The sequence below is a fragment of the Schistocerca serialis genome, chromosome 5, assembly GCF_023864345.2.
Source record: "Schistocerca serialis cubense isolate TAMUIC-IGC-003099 chromosome 5, iqSchSeri2.2, whole genome shotgun sequence".
NCBI classification, from domain to species: Eukaryota; Metazoa; Arthropoda; class Insecta; order Orthoptera; family Acrididae; genus Schistocerca; species Schistocerca serialis.
Window position 1 is genome coordinate 490,649,050 of NC_064642.1, and position 12,284 is coordinate 490,661,333.

Sequence of the window (12,284 nt, forward strand, 5' to 3'; positions counted from 1 at the left end):
GATGACCTCAGATGTTAAGTCCCATAGTGCTCAGAGCCATTTGAACCATTTGAGCCTACAAAGGCCGTAACGAAAGAAGAAGAAGATGAAAAGGAGGGGGAGGAAGAGGAGATACTCTTGTTTTTAAGACTTGTACGCGTTTTCTTTGTACGAGACATCATGAACATAGCAATTGTTGTACAAGTACTTTATGGCATACTCGCCATGTAGATCTATGAATGAAAAAATGCGTTTGGCAAAGAGACAGCTTCAGTTTGTGGTACTGTGAGTGTACAAGTATTTTTCATACGCTGGAGATGGCTTTATGACTGTAAAAATTGAAACCTAGGGGAAAAAACGTTCTCGACTGACCGTCGGTGTTGCATCGGCACTCCCTGTTGACGCAGCGCGCCAGTTCGAAGCCTCTTCGTGCACACGGTTCTATGCACACGGGTGGGAAGCCGTCGTCGTTCTCGCAGGCGACATTAGTGCTGAACGCTGAAACATCAAGAGATATCATTCATTCACACACACGCAAACTTTTTCTCAGGTTACGTTATTTCAGCACGAAAGAGACTAAAAACTAATGACTGAAATCCTCCTGTACTCCGACTTACCCACTTAAAAGAAGCAGTGAAAGATGAAAAAAATCTTTTAAACGTACTACTGTGAAACGGCTTTTTACTTTTATCTAGCAAGATATTCTGCAGTTTGTTCTCGCCATCTCGTATTAGAATCACACTGAGAACGTCCTGCGTGTAGCAGACACTTCAAATATAAACAGTGTGATTCCGAACTCCAAAGATATTGTTCGGGTACATTTTCTGAGTATTTTAGTATAAGCAGGCTGTGGTCCCGAACGGCTCATTACGGAGTAATTTTATTCCAATCATTTTATTTTGAAACTCTTCCATCGGTCCGTGCTAGCGTAAAAACACAAATATGCGAATGTTATTTCACCTTAATGCAAAACACAGCAGACCACACCCCAGCAGAAAAAAGAAACAGATGGTACACACCATCATACAATAATAAAATAGCATTTAGAATTAGAAATATATCGGAAAAGCAAGGGATCCCAATAACATTCACAACAAACAATACAGTTCAACAAAGGCTCAGACAAAAGAACGTCAGACAAATTCAGCTCTGAAGGAATATTCCAACTGACATGTAAGTCTTGTCAAGCCCGATGCATAGACAAACAAGCAGAAACTTCAGAATAAGCTACACAAAGCACCTGAGAACTCTGAAGAGTGACAGCTCACATTCCACTTTCGCAGAACATCTAATGAGTAAAAACCACCACCACCAACCTAATATCGAAACTGATCTACACATACTGAAACATAGCAACAGTTTACACCGAAAACCAACAACGGGAGAAAATTATTACATATAAAAGGCTATAGTGGGAAGAGAAAAACGTAGTAATAGAAAACACAACACTTTTCAACAACACGGTCTTTAAAGGCTGTAAGAGAACTGATACTACATATCCGGCACACAAACTGACATAAATAACACACAAGAGTCGTCGTAACTCCCACTACCTCGAGTATGCTATTCATTCTCGCGATAAAGGAGAACTGCAAGATGGCGTAATGTTTTGAATTACAACCAACTTACAAAAGTTATGTTTTTTGTGTTTAAAAGCAACGGCGAGCCAACGAACGTGAGCATATGACAAGTTTCGTAACATACTAACGGTGTCCACTCAGGATACTTGGTATTAGCCACACTACCGCAATTCCCAATAGTGTAGAACTGACTATATAAGTTCACTTTTTCATATTAGTCAATAACAGCCGTTCATATAGTTGCAGATGACAAGCTGTATGCTGGAGAAACGGCAACAGAAACACGGAAAATATCCCAAAAATAGGGGCAACAAAAGTAGAAATCATACTGTGACTTAAAGTAAATAAGGTGGTATGAAACTATTTACAGAATACAATATTTGGAACCAAACGGTTTACACGTAATAATGTTTTATGATGTTTGTAACGATGCTAATTTTGGAGTTTTTAGAATAAAGAAAACCCAATGGTGATGGCGGTATTGTCGTTGAAACTAGGTTGGAAGAGAAAATAAGTTAAAAAGAGTGTTTTGAATTAAGGCGAACAAAAATCCCATATCGGCAATTATATTTCGTTTGGTTTCTTACCAGCTCTCTATCTATGTATCTATATTACTTTGCAAATGTATGTTAAGTGCAAAAGCGAACGCTATGCGCAGAGTGTCTTCTTCGAAAACAACTTGTTCCGTTCACTCAGCATATTTATTATTTGAAAAACTACTTCCCTCACGTCCACTTCTGAATGTTTGGCATGGGCAGCTCAACTCGCGTACAGTTGGCCGACGTACACCTCACGTATAGGTTCGCTGATGCGATGGGAAAGCGGCACGACGAAGCTGTACGACGAAGCAGTGACGACAACGAAATCACAGCACATTCACATCCGTACTAGGCTGCCTACGACAAACCGGATCATTCCGTGTTAGAATGATTGCATATTAAAGGCCTTTTCGCTGTTGTGAAGACTTTTTCACATAAACAAAGGTAGTTAGTGTAACACGCCGAGTAAATCGTTATAACGTTATGCTCTGTAAAAAGCAACTGGAGACAATTAGAATCTTAATGATTCTACTGTTTTATAACAAAATACCATTCCGAGGTGCTCAGTTCTACCCTTACATCAAAATACTCAAAAAAATTTCTGAAAGCATAATGAATGAAAACGAACAAGACACTGTAACATTTATTAATTTTACAAATCGGTTTTCACTGTTACGTCTTCAACTGGTTCAAAGACGAATACCTCCATTTCCCCAAGTCTAGTGCTGAATGTTTCCTCACTGCCCACTTCTAACTGTAGATACTGTTCATTATCCTGTCCAGACCATGTTGTAAATTACATCTCCTACTCACATATCCCATTTTTCCCATTAAACCATTTACTGTGGTTTCATTTGTCCCGTAATTTTTTACTTTGCATAATCGCAGTTATTTCACTTAGCTGACCTGTATATCTTACCTCTTTCTAGTGTTGGACCTGTTAAAGATATGGTTATTTGCTCAGCCAATCTTTGCAACATGTCACCAAAGTACATCGTTCAATTTATTTTCTTCTCACAACAATTATTGTAATTTGTTATATAGTTCGTTATTTAATGTTTCAAATATTTTGTCTAAGTTCAATGATTTGCATAATATTTTTACTGAAACAATTCGTCTCGTTTTAGTCCTAAACCAAACATTAGGAATTGTCTACTTTGGAAATCGAGGTACTCTATAATGCATTAATTTAAAATCTTTGATTTTACAAAATTTCAGAACCACATATCTATCTTGGTTCCTGATTATGGCATAACAGCAGAAAACCGGTTTGTAAAAATAATGAATACTGAAGAATATTACACCAGCGTCGTGTGTGTTTTCATTCATAATGTATAAAATATTCTACCAACAGCCGATGAAACAGTAAATCAATGCAATTCGTGGAAACCTGCGCATATCGTCTTGAGACAACGTTACAACGAGTTTCCTACTTGCCATCTTCAGGACCCGATAGAGTTTCAACAATGTTTAAGGCTGGTTCTCCCTCATATGTGGAAGAGGAGATTGTGGTGTGGCGACATAAATCCGAGGTGGGGAGGGGATTGGCTAAAGTAGAGTTAGGGAAGAGCGACAGCGAAATCGTCCAGAGATCAGGGAGCAAACATTATAGGCTTGCATTCTGTAGTATTACTAGATAACATAAATGGATGTTTTGGTGTATCTAAAGCTAGAAGCGTCCGCCACTGCATCTGATAGGTCAGCGTAGATGTCTACCGTGCGAAGGACCCGAGTTCGATTCCCGGTACTGCGAAGAGAAGACTGGCACGGGGTGTTTTCGGCCTCCTGATGTCAACTAAGTTGCTACTTGACTTAGATACAGCGGCTCGAAGGTCTGATAAGTCGGCAACGCTGCCGGGAGAGTGGTGTGCTGACCCCTTATATCTGCACGCCGCCGCATGGCAAGGAATGACAAGGCGGTCGACGACCCTTGGGGCCTCAGGGCCTGGACGAGGAATTCGTTTATAGCCAGAAGCAGGACAATGTTCTTCTGTAAACTGTTTGGCAAAAACATGGTTCAAAGTTACATCCAGTCAACGTGATTTGAATTTTCTCTTGTTTCCCTAAATCCATTCAGGCGGAAGAAAAGATGGCTTCACAAACAAGACGAGAGACAATTTACTTTCTCCATCCTTGTACTAATATCCCCGATGTAATGAGGTATTTCGATCCTACACCATCTTTAGCAGTACGCTATGACAGATGCTTCCGAACTGCTTGAAGGCGTACCGGTGGCTACTGCGAGCATAGTATCTCAGTTGTATATAACAATGTGCCGGCCGGATTGGCCGAGCGGTTCTAGGCGCTACAGTCTGGAACCGCGCGACCTCTGCGGTCGCAGGTTCGAATCCTGCCTCGGGCATGGATGTGTGTGATGTCCCTAAGTTAGTTAGGTTTAAGTAGTTCTAAGTCCTAGGGGACTGATGACCTCAGAAGTTAAGACCCGTAGTGCTCAGAGCCATTCGAACCATTTTGAGCCATTTATAACAATGTGAACCTATGTCGATATATAAAAATTCTTACGCTTAATTCAGCTGTAGTGTGCGGCCGTCTGCCACGCATCCGCGCCTCGTTAGTTTGAGGGTAAGTTGTGGGTACACCAGACGGAAAACAAGCGTGTAACAGAAATTAGGAATATTAAGTTTTTAAAAGCAGAATGGAAACGGAGAGCAATTATTTATAAAGAGAAAAGGAAGTGGGATTTAGTTCGTAATATATGGTCTATTTAGTTAATTGCACCGTAATAGAGGAAGGAGTGCGCAACTGAAACAGAAAAATTTCTAATAATGTGGTAATGCTGGCTCGTCGTATAAGTGGAAAACGTTTCACGTAATTGTAAGAGAAAGAGATTCACAAAATTTGAAGCAATTTTAAATACTGTTAGAGCTACTCGAACGCCTATAACAAGGTTCTCTGTTGTTCTTTTTTTTATGAAAGTAAAGAACTTAATTATTTCCACATAAACGAATGCAAGAGAAAAATTTGTTTCCAAAAAATAAGAATGTATTCTTCGATGACGATTAAAAAACGTACAGTATATAATTTCTATCAAAACAAATATTACAAATGTGGACTGTTAGTAATATTATAACAACTGCGCTCTTTGATCATAGTTTTGCGTGAGAATATGCAGAAGTGTGACTTCGTTTCGGGTTATTAATTTGAAAACTATAACAAAAACTAGGTAAAAATAAAAGGTATGTTCCGCAGAGAGGTTGAGTACCTGTCTCTTTCTCTCACTGAAATTGTGACATAAAACAAGACAAAAAAAATGTCGTGTGACTAGGGCCTCCTGCCGGGTAGACCGTTCGCCAGGTGCAAGTCTTCCGATTTGACGCCACTTCGGCAACTTGCGCGTCGATGGGGATGAAATGATGATGATTAGGACAACACAACACCCAGTCCCTGAGCGGAGAAAATCTCCGACCCAGCCGGGAATCGAACCAAGCCCTGAGGATTGACATTCTGTCGCGCTGACCACTTTCTTTTTTTTTTTTTTTAAATCTCATTTTGTTCGCTTTTGTTCGTTGCATCTGTTCGGGGCGGACTTTTACGACATCCGTATAAGTTCGTTGTTGATCGATTAACTCAGTTTTTTTATTACAGAAGGCAGCTAACCCACTGACCGAACACGCTTAGCTACCGTGTCGGCTCCACTCAGCTACCGGGGGCCGACAGAGGGAAGAGTGAATGAAAATATAGCAGAACGGCTTGTCATAAATGCTAAGGCTTTGAACGCTACCTGTGTCATTCTGAATTTTGTAAATAAGAATGTCTGTATAAATGCGTTGGCCAGAATACGGTATTCTGACATCTATACTTTTAACTTTTTTATTTGCGTAACATTTAATAGAGAATTCTTATTATTTCTTTCAAAGACCATAGGAATGTCATATTCAAGTGGCCAAAAATGTTAAACATATTCTACAGAAAATTTAATGACTAAGAAGAAACAAGAGTTCTTTTTCTCGTGTCTTTGTCCAGCATCGGCGCAGGTTCGGCACGGTTACTGCGGATTTGGCATAGTTTAGGGAGTGACCTGATACACTTGCTGTCGCCACCGTGTTAAAGAGAAACAATTATTACGAATGGAAGATAATTACATTCACACACTCTGCATTGTTAAGCTCTAGTATTTCGTACGGAGTCTTTTTGCTTCTGTTGTACTTGAAGGCATAGAATCAATCATTTTAACACACTGGAGGTATGAATTAAGAAACGCCTTCAGTCACAACTTTTCGTGTTTTATTAAGTAAACGATGCATTTCGGACCCTGTGGGTCCATCACCAGGAGTAATTTGTCTTAATACATTTTTTAATTTTTCTCTTGAATGAGGTGAAATGCATATTACTGTCGCTAAAAAGTTTGATGTTAGATAATGAATTTTGTAATTCAAACGCGGAAAATATGTGCGAAATAGTGAGGAAGATGAACAGCTTAAACTTACCACATAATATAAGAAAAGCGTTTTTAACGTTTTAGCACCAGCAAACATACTTTTCTCCATCGTTTTCGTACGTGTCACTTCATTCAAGAGGCATATTTGCACACGCATGTTTGTAAACACGTAAACACTTCACAGATGTTTTTGTACGAGGTGTTGTCAAAGATGAATTTATACGTAGTGCTAAAGATATAATTATTAAACAATTGACATATGCAGGAAATAACTTTAGAATAGGTCTTTAAAATTACTGAAATAACTATGGCCTGCGAAATCTGTTTGTTCATTTTACATTACTGACCACTAAAATTGCTACACCACGAAGATGATGTGCTACAGACGCGAAATTTAACCGACAGGAAGAAGATGCTGTGATATGCAAATGATTAGCTTTTCAGAGCATTCACACAAGGTTGGCGCCGGTGGCGACACCTACAACGTGCTGACATGGGGAACGTTTTCAATCGATTTCTCATACACAAACAGCAGTTGACCGGCGTTGCCTGGCGAAACGTTGTTGTGATGCCTCGTGTGAGGAGGAGAAATGCGTACCATCACGTTTCCGACTTTGATAAAAGTCGCATTGTAGCCTATCACGATTGCGGTTTATCGTATCGCGACATTGCTGCTCGCGTTGGTCGAGATCCGATGACTGTTAGCAGAATATGGAATCGGTGGGTTCTGGAGGGTAATACGGAACGCCGTGCTGGATTCCAACGGCCTCGTATCACTAGCAGTCGAGATGACAGGCATCTTATCCGCATGGCTGTAACGAATCGTGCAGTCACGTCTCGATCCCTAAGCCAAAGGATGGGGACGTTTGCAAGACAACCACCATCTGCACGAACCGTTCGACGACATTTGCAGCAGCTGGGGCTATCAGCTCAGAGACGATGGCTGCGGTTACCCTTGACGCTGCATCACAGACAGGAGCGCCTGCGATGGTGTGCTCAACGACTAACCTGGGTGCACGAATGGCAAAACGTCATGTTTTCGGATGAATCCAGGTTCTGTTTACAGCATCATGATGGTCGCATCCGTGTTTGGTGACATCGCGGTGAACGCACATTGGAATACTGGCGTATCACCCGGCGTGATGGTATGGGTTGCCATTGGTTACACGTCTCGGTCACCTCTTGTTCGCATTGTCGGCACACTGAAAAGTGGACGTTACATTTCAGATGTGTTACGATCCGTGGCTCTACCCTTCATTCGATCCCTGCGAAACCCTACATTTCAGCAGGATAATGCACGACCGCATGTTGCAGGGTCCTGTACGGGCCTTTCTGGATACAGAAAATGTTCGACTGCTGTCCTGGCGAGCACATTCTCCAGATCTCTCAGGAATTGAAAATGTCTGGTCAATTCTCAGGATCTATGCACCCAAACTACGTGGAAATGTAATCACATGTCAGTCGAGTATAATATATTTGTCCAATGAATACTCGTTTATCATCTGCATTCCTTCTTGGTGTACCAATTTTAATGGCCAGTAGTGTACATATATTCTGGATTTTTCGATTTTGTGTACGTATATCTCCAGTTGTCCCAACAGTTTCTTAATTAACTCATTTCACAACGAGCTGTTCATTTATCGATTTTGTTCTCTAGTGAGACCACAAATTATCTGCTGGATTGGTTTTTGGTGACTGAAGAGAGATTCATTGTAAGGAAACCATTCCTTGTTTTTACGTGCGTTATGTTTACAGCCTTCATGTTACTGGAATAAAATCTGTTTCTCATCTACAAGCTTCCGTACACTTTTTCAAATCATATTTCCTAAAGTATTTATAGAACAGTCTGCATTTAAAATCACTTCCCCAACGACTAGTTCAGCATCCCCCAGATGTATCTGCAGCTGCAAAACCCACTGGCACTCATCAGAACCAAATGCATTATATTTTAACCGAAATCTCTAGTGTTACTTGTGGTTGTTCGGGCGAATTTTAATCGGAGCTTTCTGTTGCTCTCAAAAGGGCTATATACGAAATATTATATGCAGAGGAAAATCTGATAATGTAGACTGTATGAATACTTCTCGGCACATAATTATTTTTCTTTGTATAGAAAATATTTTTTTTTAATTTTTTTACTATTTGAAGATGAGCATCTTTTGGTGTATATTGAGTTAAATGTAACACAAAAATAAGTGAACAACCATGAGCGTACGGTATGAATAAATGTTTTAAATTCTTAGCAACCGTCGTAGCTTAGAGAGACATGGTAGCCCGTGAAGAGAACTTTAGCAGTTACTCAAGATGTAACGACTGTGTAGATTATAAAGTCTTGATGCAGGTTGCGTTGTGAGACAGTTTTCAACTAAGTTCTGGAAACAGTATATAAAACAAAACGATCACAGGCGCAGTTAATTCACTATAAATGGCTTACAGTGTTTCATGTATGCTACTTCAAGTGTTAAAACATATTCATAAGCTCTTCTAGTTCACAGAAATTCGTTCACTTCAGAGATAATTATTCTTTGTAGATAGCATAATTATCGTTGGCATTGGTCAGATGTCTTTCAACTTTGCGAAATGTGTATGGTGTCTGATTACCATTTAGCTGTCAATAGAGCTCAAACCAACACTTTTGTTCCGCTGTCGCCTACTTGAATGATGTGAATAGACCCGGCTGCAAATGGACAAATGTGCATGTGGTCGGAAATCGTTACCCGGTAAGTAGCCGTTTTAAACTAACAAATTTCCGTCAGGTGAAAGGCTTCACAGTGTAGGCAGGCAATGCAGATCTACTGTATCTTGGTTGACAAATGGAGCTTGAAACGTAAACATGGGTAAGGAGTTTGGAAGCTTTCTACTTCAAAATTGATACCATACTTACGAAGGCCTGTGTTGTCGGATACTCGTACGTGATTTTTCAGATACTTGTTTTTGCCGTAGAGATGCGATGTGATGATGATCATTATTTTGATCATTCTTCCACCACTAAGCCCTAGAATACCCTCATAGGTACTGAATATGAATTAATGGACTATAAACTGATTATTTTCTCACTTAATAAAATGTATTTGCGGGTTTCGCGCTCAGGTGTATGCATAACGTACGGACTTCGTACATCAATCGAAACATTCCCAGTGATATTAAAACGTAAGAAACATCTGTTAATTATATTTTGGGGAAAGTGTTTGTTATCTTTAGAACGAGTAACAGTAAATATTCTTTAATTGCAACTACATTTAGATATTTCTGTCTCTCTCTCTCTCTCTCTCTCTCTCTCTGTGTGTGTGTGTGTGTGTGTGTGTGTGTGTGTGTGTGACTGCAGTCTTAAATATCTTAAGTTTAGGCCGTTTATGTGGGTATAATACACAACTAGAGGCTTTCTTAAATTTTTGTACGACTTCTTTTCTGTACCATTAACTAACCTTCTCCCATGTAAAAGTACAACCGTTTGGATGACGTCTTGCCATTAAAAATTTTTGGCTCAATGTGAACGGAGTGACTCTTTGTGCAATGAAAGCGAAACTGGCATATCAGATCCAGCACGAAGTTGTCTATCTCCAATGTTTAATTGTGCTGAATAAATCACAAACTGGAGCACGTGATTTACATCAGGACATTTGTCAAAAAAATTGACGTTCGGTAAATCGCTCTAGCAAAACCGCTTCAGACTTTAACATATAAACACAACAACGAAAATTGTTTCCGAAATTCGGTTTTTTCCGTCCGGAAGTTACGTGTCACGTAAACATAGCGTGTCAGTGTCTCCCTACACGTCTATTAGGCACAATGCTTTGCCACGTAACCAAAATTCCACACCATGGTGAGCTGTTAAGTGCTGCTGCTTTTTGTCCGAAGAAACAAAGCGAAAGTTGTGCCTTTACGAAACCAGTACCGTCAGCATTTCCCCATATAACACGTGTGGCTGTTACGAGGTTACACATTGTAGCAAAGGTTATCCATTGTCGCAGCTAGTTAAGTTACACTTACGTGACAAAAGTCGTGGGATAGCGATGTGCACATATACAGATGGCGGTGGTATCGGGCACACAAGATATAAAATGGCAGTGCATTGGTGGAGCTATCATTTGTACTCAGGTGATTCATTTGAAAACGTTTCCGAAGCGATTATGCTCGCACGACGGAAACTAACAGACTTTGAACGCGGAATGGTAATTGGCACTATAATCCTTTCATCATAAGAATAAACCTGATGTAAACATTGCACTATGTAGTCTTCCGCGTTTGCTGGATCCTAATTGGGTTTCCGTTTCACGTGGGACTGCAGCCAAGCTGTCTGGAGTACTGTCAAGCACGATAATAAGGGTACGTTTTGTGCTGTGCGTTACGCGCACATCGACTTAGCGACAATACGGGACAACAGCTTTACCGGCGCATTTAACTTGGACGGCACTGGCCGGTCAGCTGGTACAGCTACCCTGCAGTGACGTGGCCAGCTGCAGTTCACACATAAAGAGACGAGCAGAGGAGCAATACAGCTTCGAATGTCATTTAATTTTTAAGCAGAATGAAATTATACAATGCAAATCTCCCACAATACGCTCCTTAGACGACTAGACGAAAACCGCAACACTTATCGTTTTTAGCTAACGTACTATTGTAATTAAATACAAGAATGATGAAAATTCCTGACAGAAACCACAGGGTAATTTTTCTGCATAAACTGTGTGTAACGTAAGAGAGCGTTGAAGGATTTCATCGTATAGTTAAATATTGAAGCCACTGAAGATATTACTTACAATCAGTCGTCTGGCAATCTCTTAGCTACTTCCTTATCCTAATCCGAGAAATATATTTCAGTTCTGGAAGTGTCACTTGCTACGCTGATAGCGAGCCTATTAACAACATAATCTACGAAGCCAACCAGGCGCAGCATTTTTTCGTCTTTTACGACGAGCCGTTCTACATGCTGCCAGCGCTCGGCAGTGACGTGTGAAAGATCTGCGTGCGTTAGTTCCAGCACGTCTGGCAGCTTAAGTCTCGTTACTTCTCGGTCCAAATCCCGCAGCTTGGCTCCATATCAGTTCTGTTGGGTTCATATTGTAATGGTGCAGTAGCAAATGTAAAAATACAGCATTTGTATTATGTGCTCGGTGCTGTGAAAATGTTTTTCACGTTTCTACGATACTTACCCACCTCTGGGGTATAAAACGATGGACATGGTCCAAATAAAGAGGATTTAATTTTCATTTTTGCCTTAAAAATTAAATTGTTATGTTTTCTTAATTTTATCAATTTTTATGAACAGTCTTTCATAAAATACCGATAATTAAGAATTTGTATTTGAAATGGAAACACGAATTTTGCGTCCACTATGTAATTAGAAACCAGAAGACTTGCAGTATTCATTAAAAAAATGATGATGAGTTTTATAGTTACGAGCTCTAGGTATTTGAAATTGAACGAGAAAAAAAAAATCATCTGGCTTGATTCGCACCTAAGCGCGAACAACCGCATGTTGTTTAGAGTCCAGTATGCTACTGACTGCGCTTTTTTCTTTCTTTTTTTTTTTAATCTCATTTTGTTCTATATTGATCGTTGAATTTGTTCGTGGCGGACGTCCGATGACACTCGTTCAGGCTGTTAGTTGATCCCTTCACTCAGTTTTGTTTTATTACGGAGGGTATCTAAACCCTCTGACCGAACACGCTGAGCTACCGTGCCGGCTCGCTAAATGTTCGATGATGGAATCGCATGCTACTGACTGCACTAAACGTTCGATGTTGGAATCGTTACAAACTACGTTACATAGCTCCTTAGACGACT

General features: G+C 40.2%; 2 protein-coding genes across 2 annotated transcripts in view; one reads left to right on the forward strand and one right to left on the reverse strand.

The window, feature by feature from the left end:
- LOC126482026 (dual specificity calcium/calmodulin-dependent 3',5'-cyclic nucleotide phosphodiesterase 1-like) overlaps positions 1-12,284 on the forward strand; it is a 671,133-nt gene that overhangs the window by 237,643 nt on the left and 421,206 nt on the right. The gene's annotated exons all lie outside the window — the stretch shown is intronic.
- LOC126480928 (uncharacterized) overlaps positions 1-12,284 on the reverse strand; it is a 32,259-nt gene that overhangs the window by 1,997 nt on the left and 17,978 nt on the right. Inside the window, exon 2 of the mRNA XM_050104340.1 lies at positions 352-477. Within this exon, the coding sequence (XP_049960297.1) occupies positions 352-477 (126 nt within the window). The remainder of the gene's footprint in view (positions 1-351; positions 478-12,284) is intronic.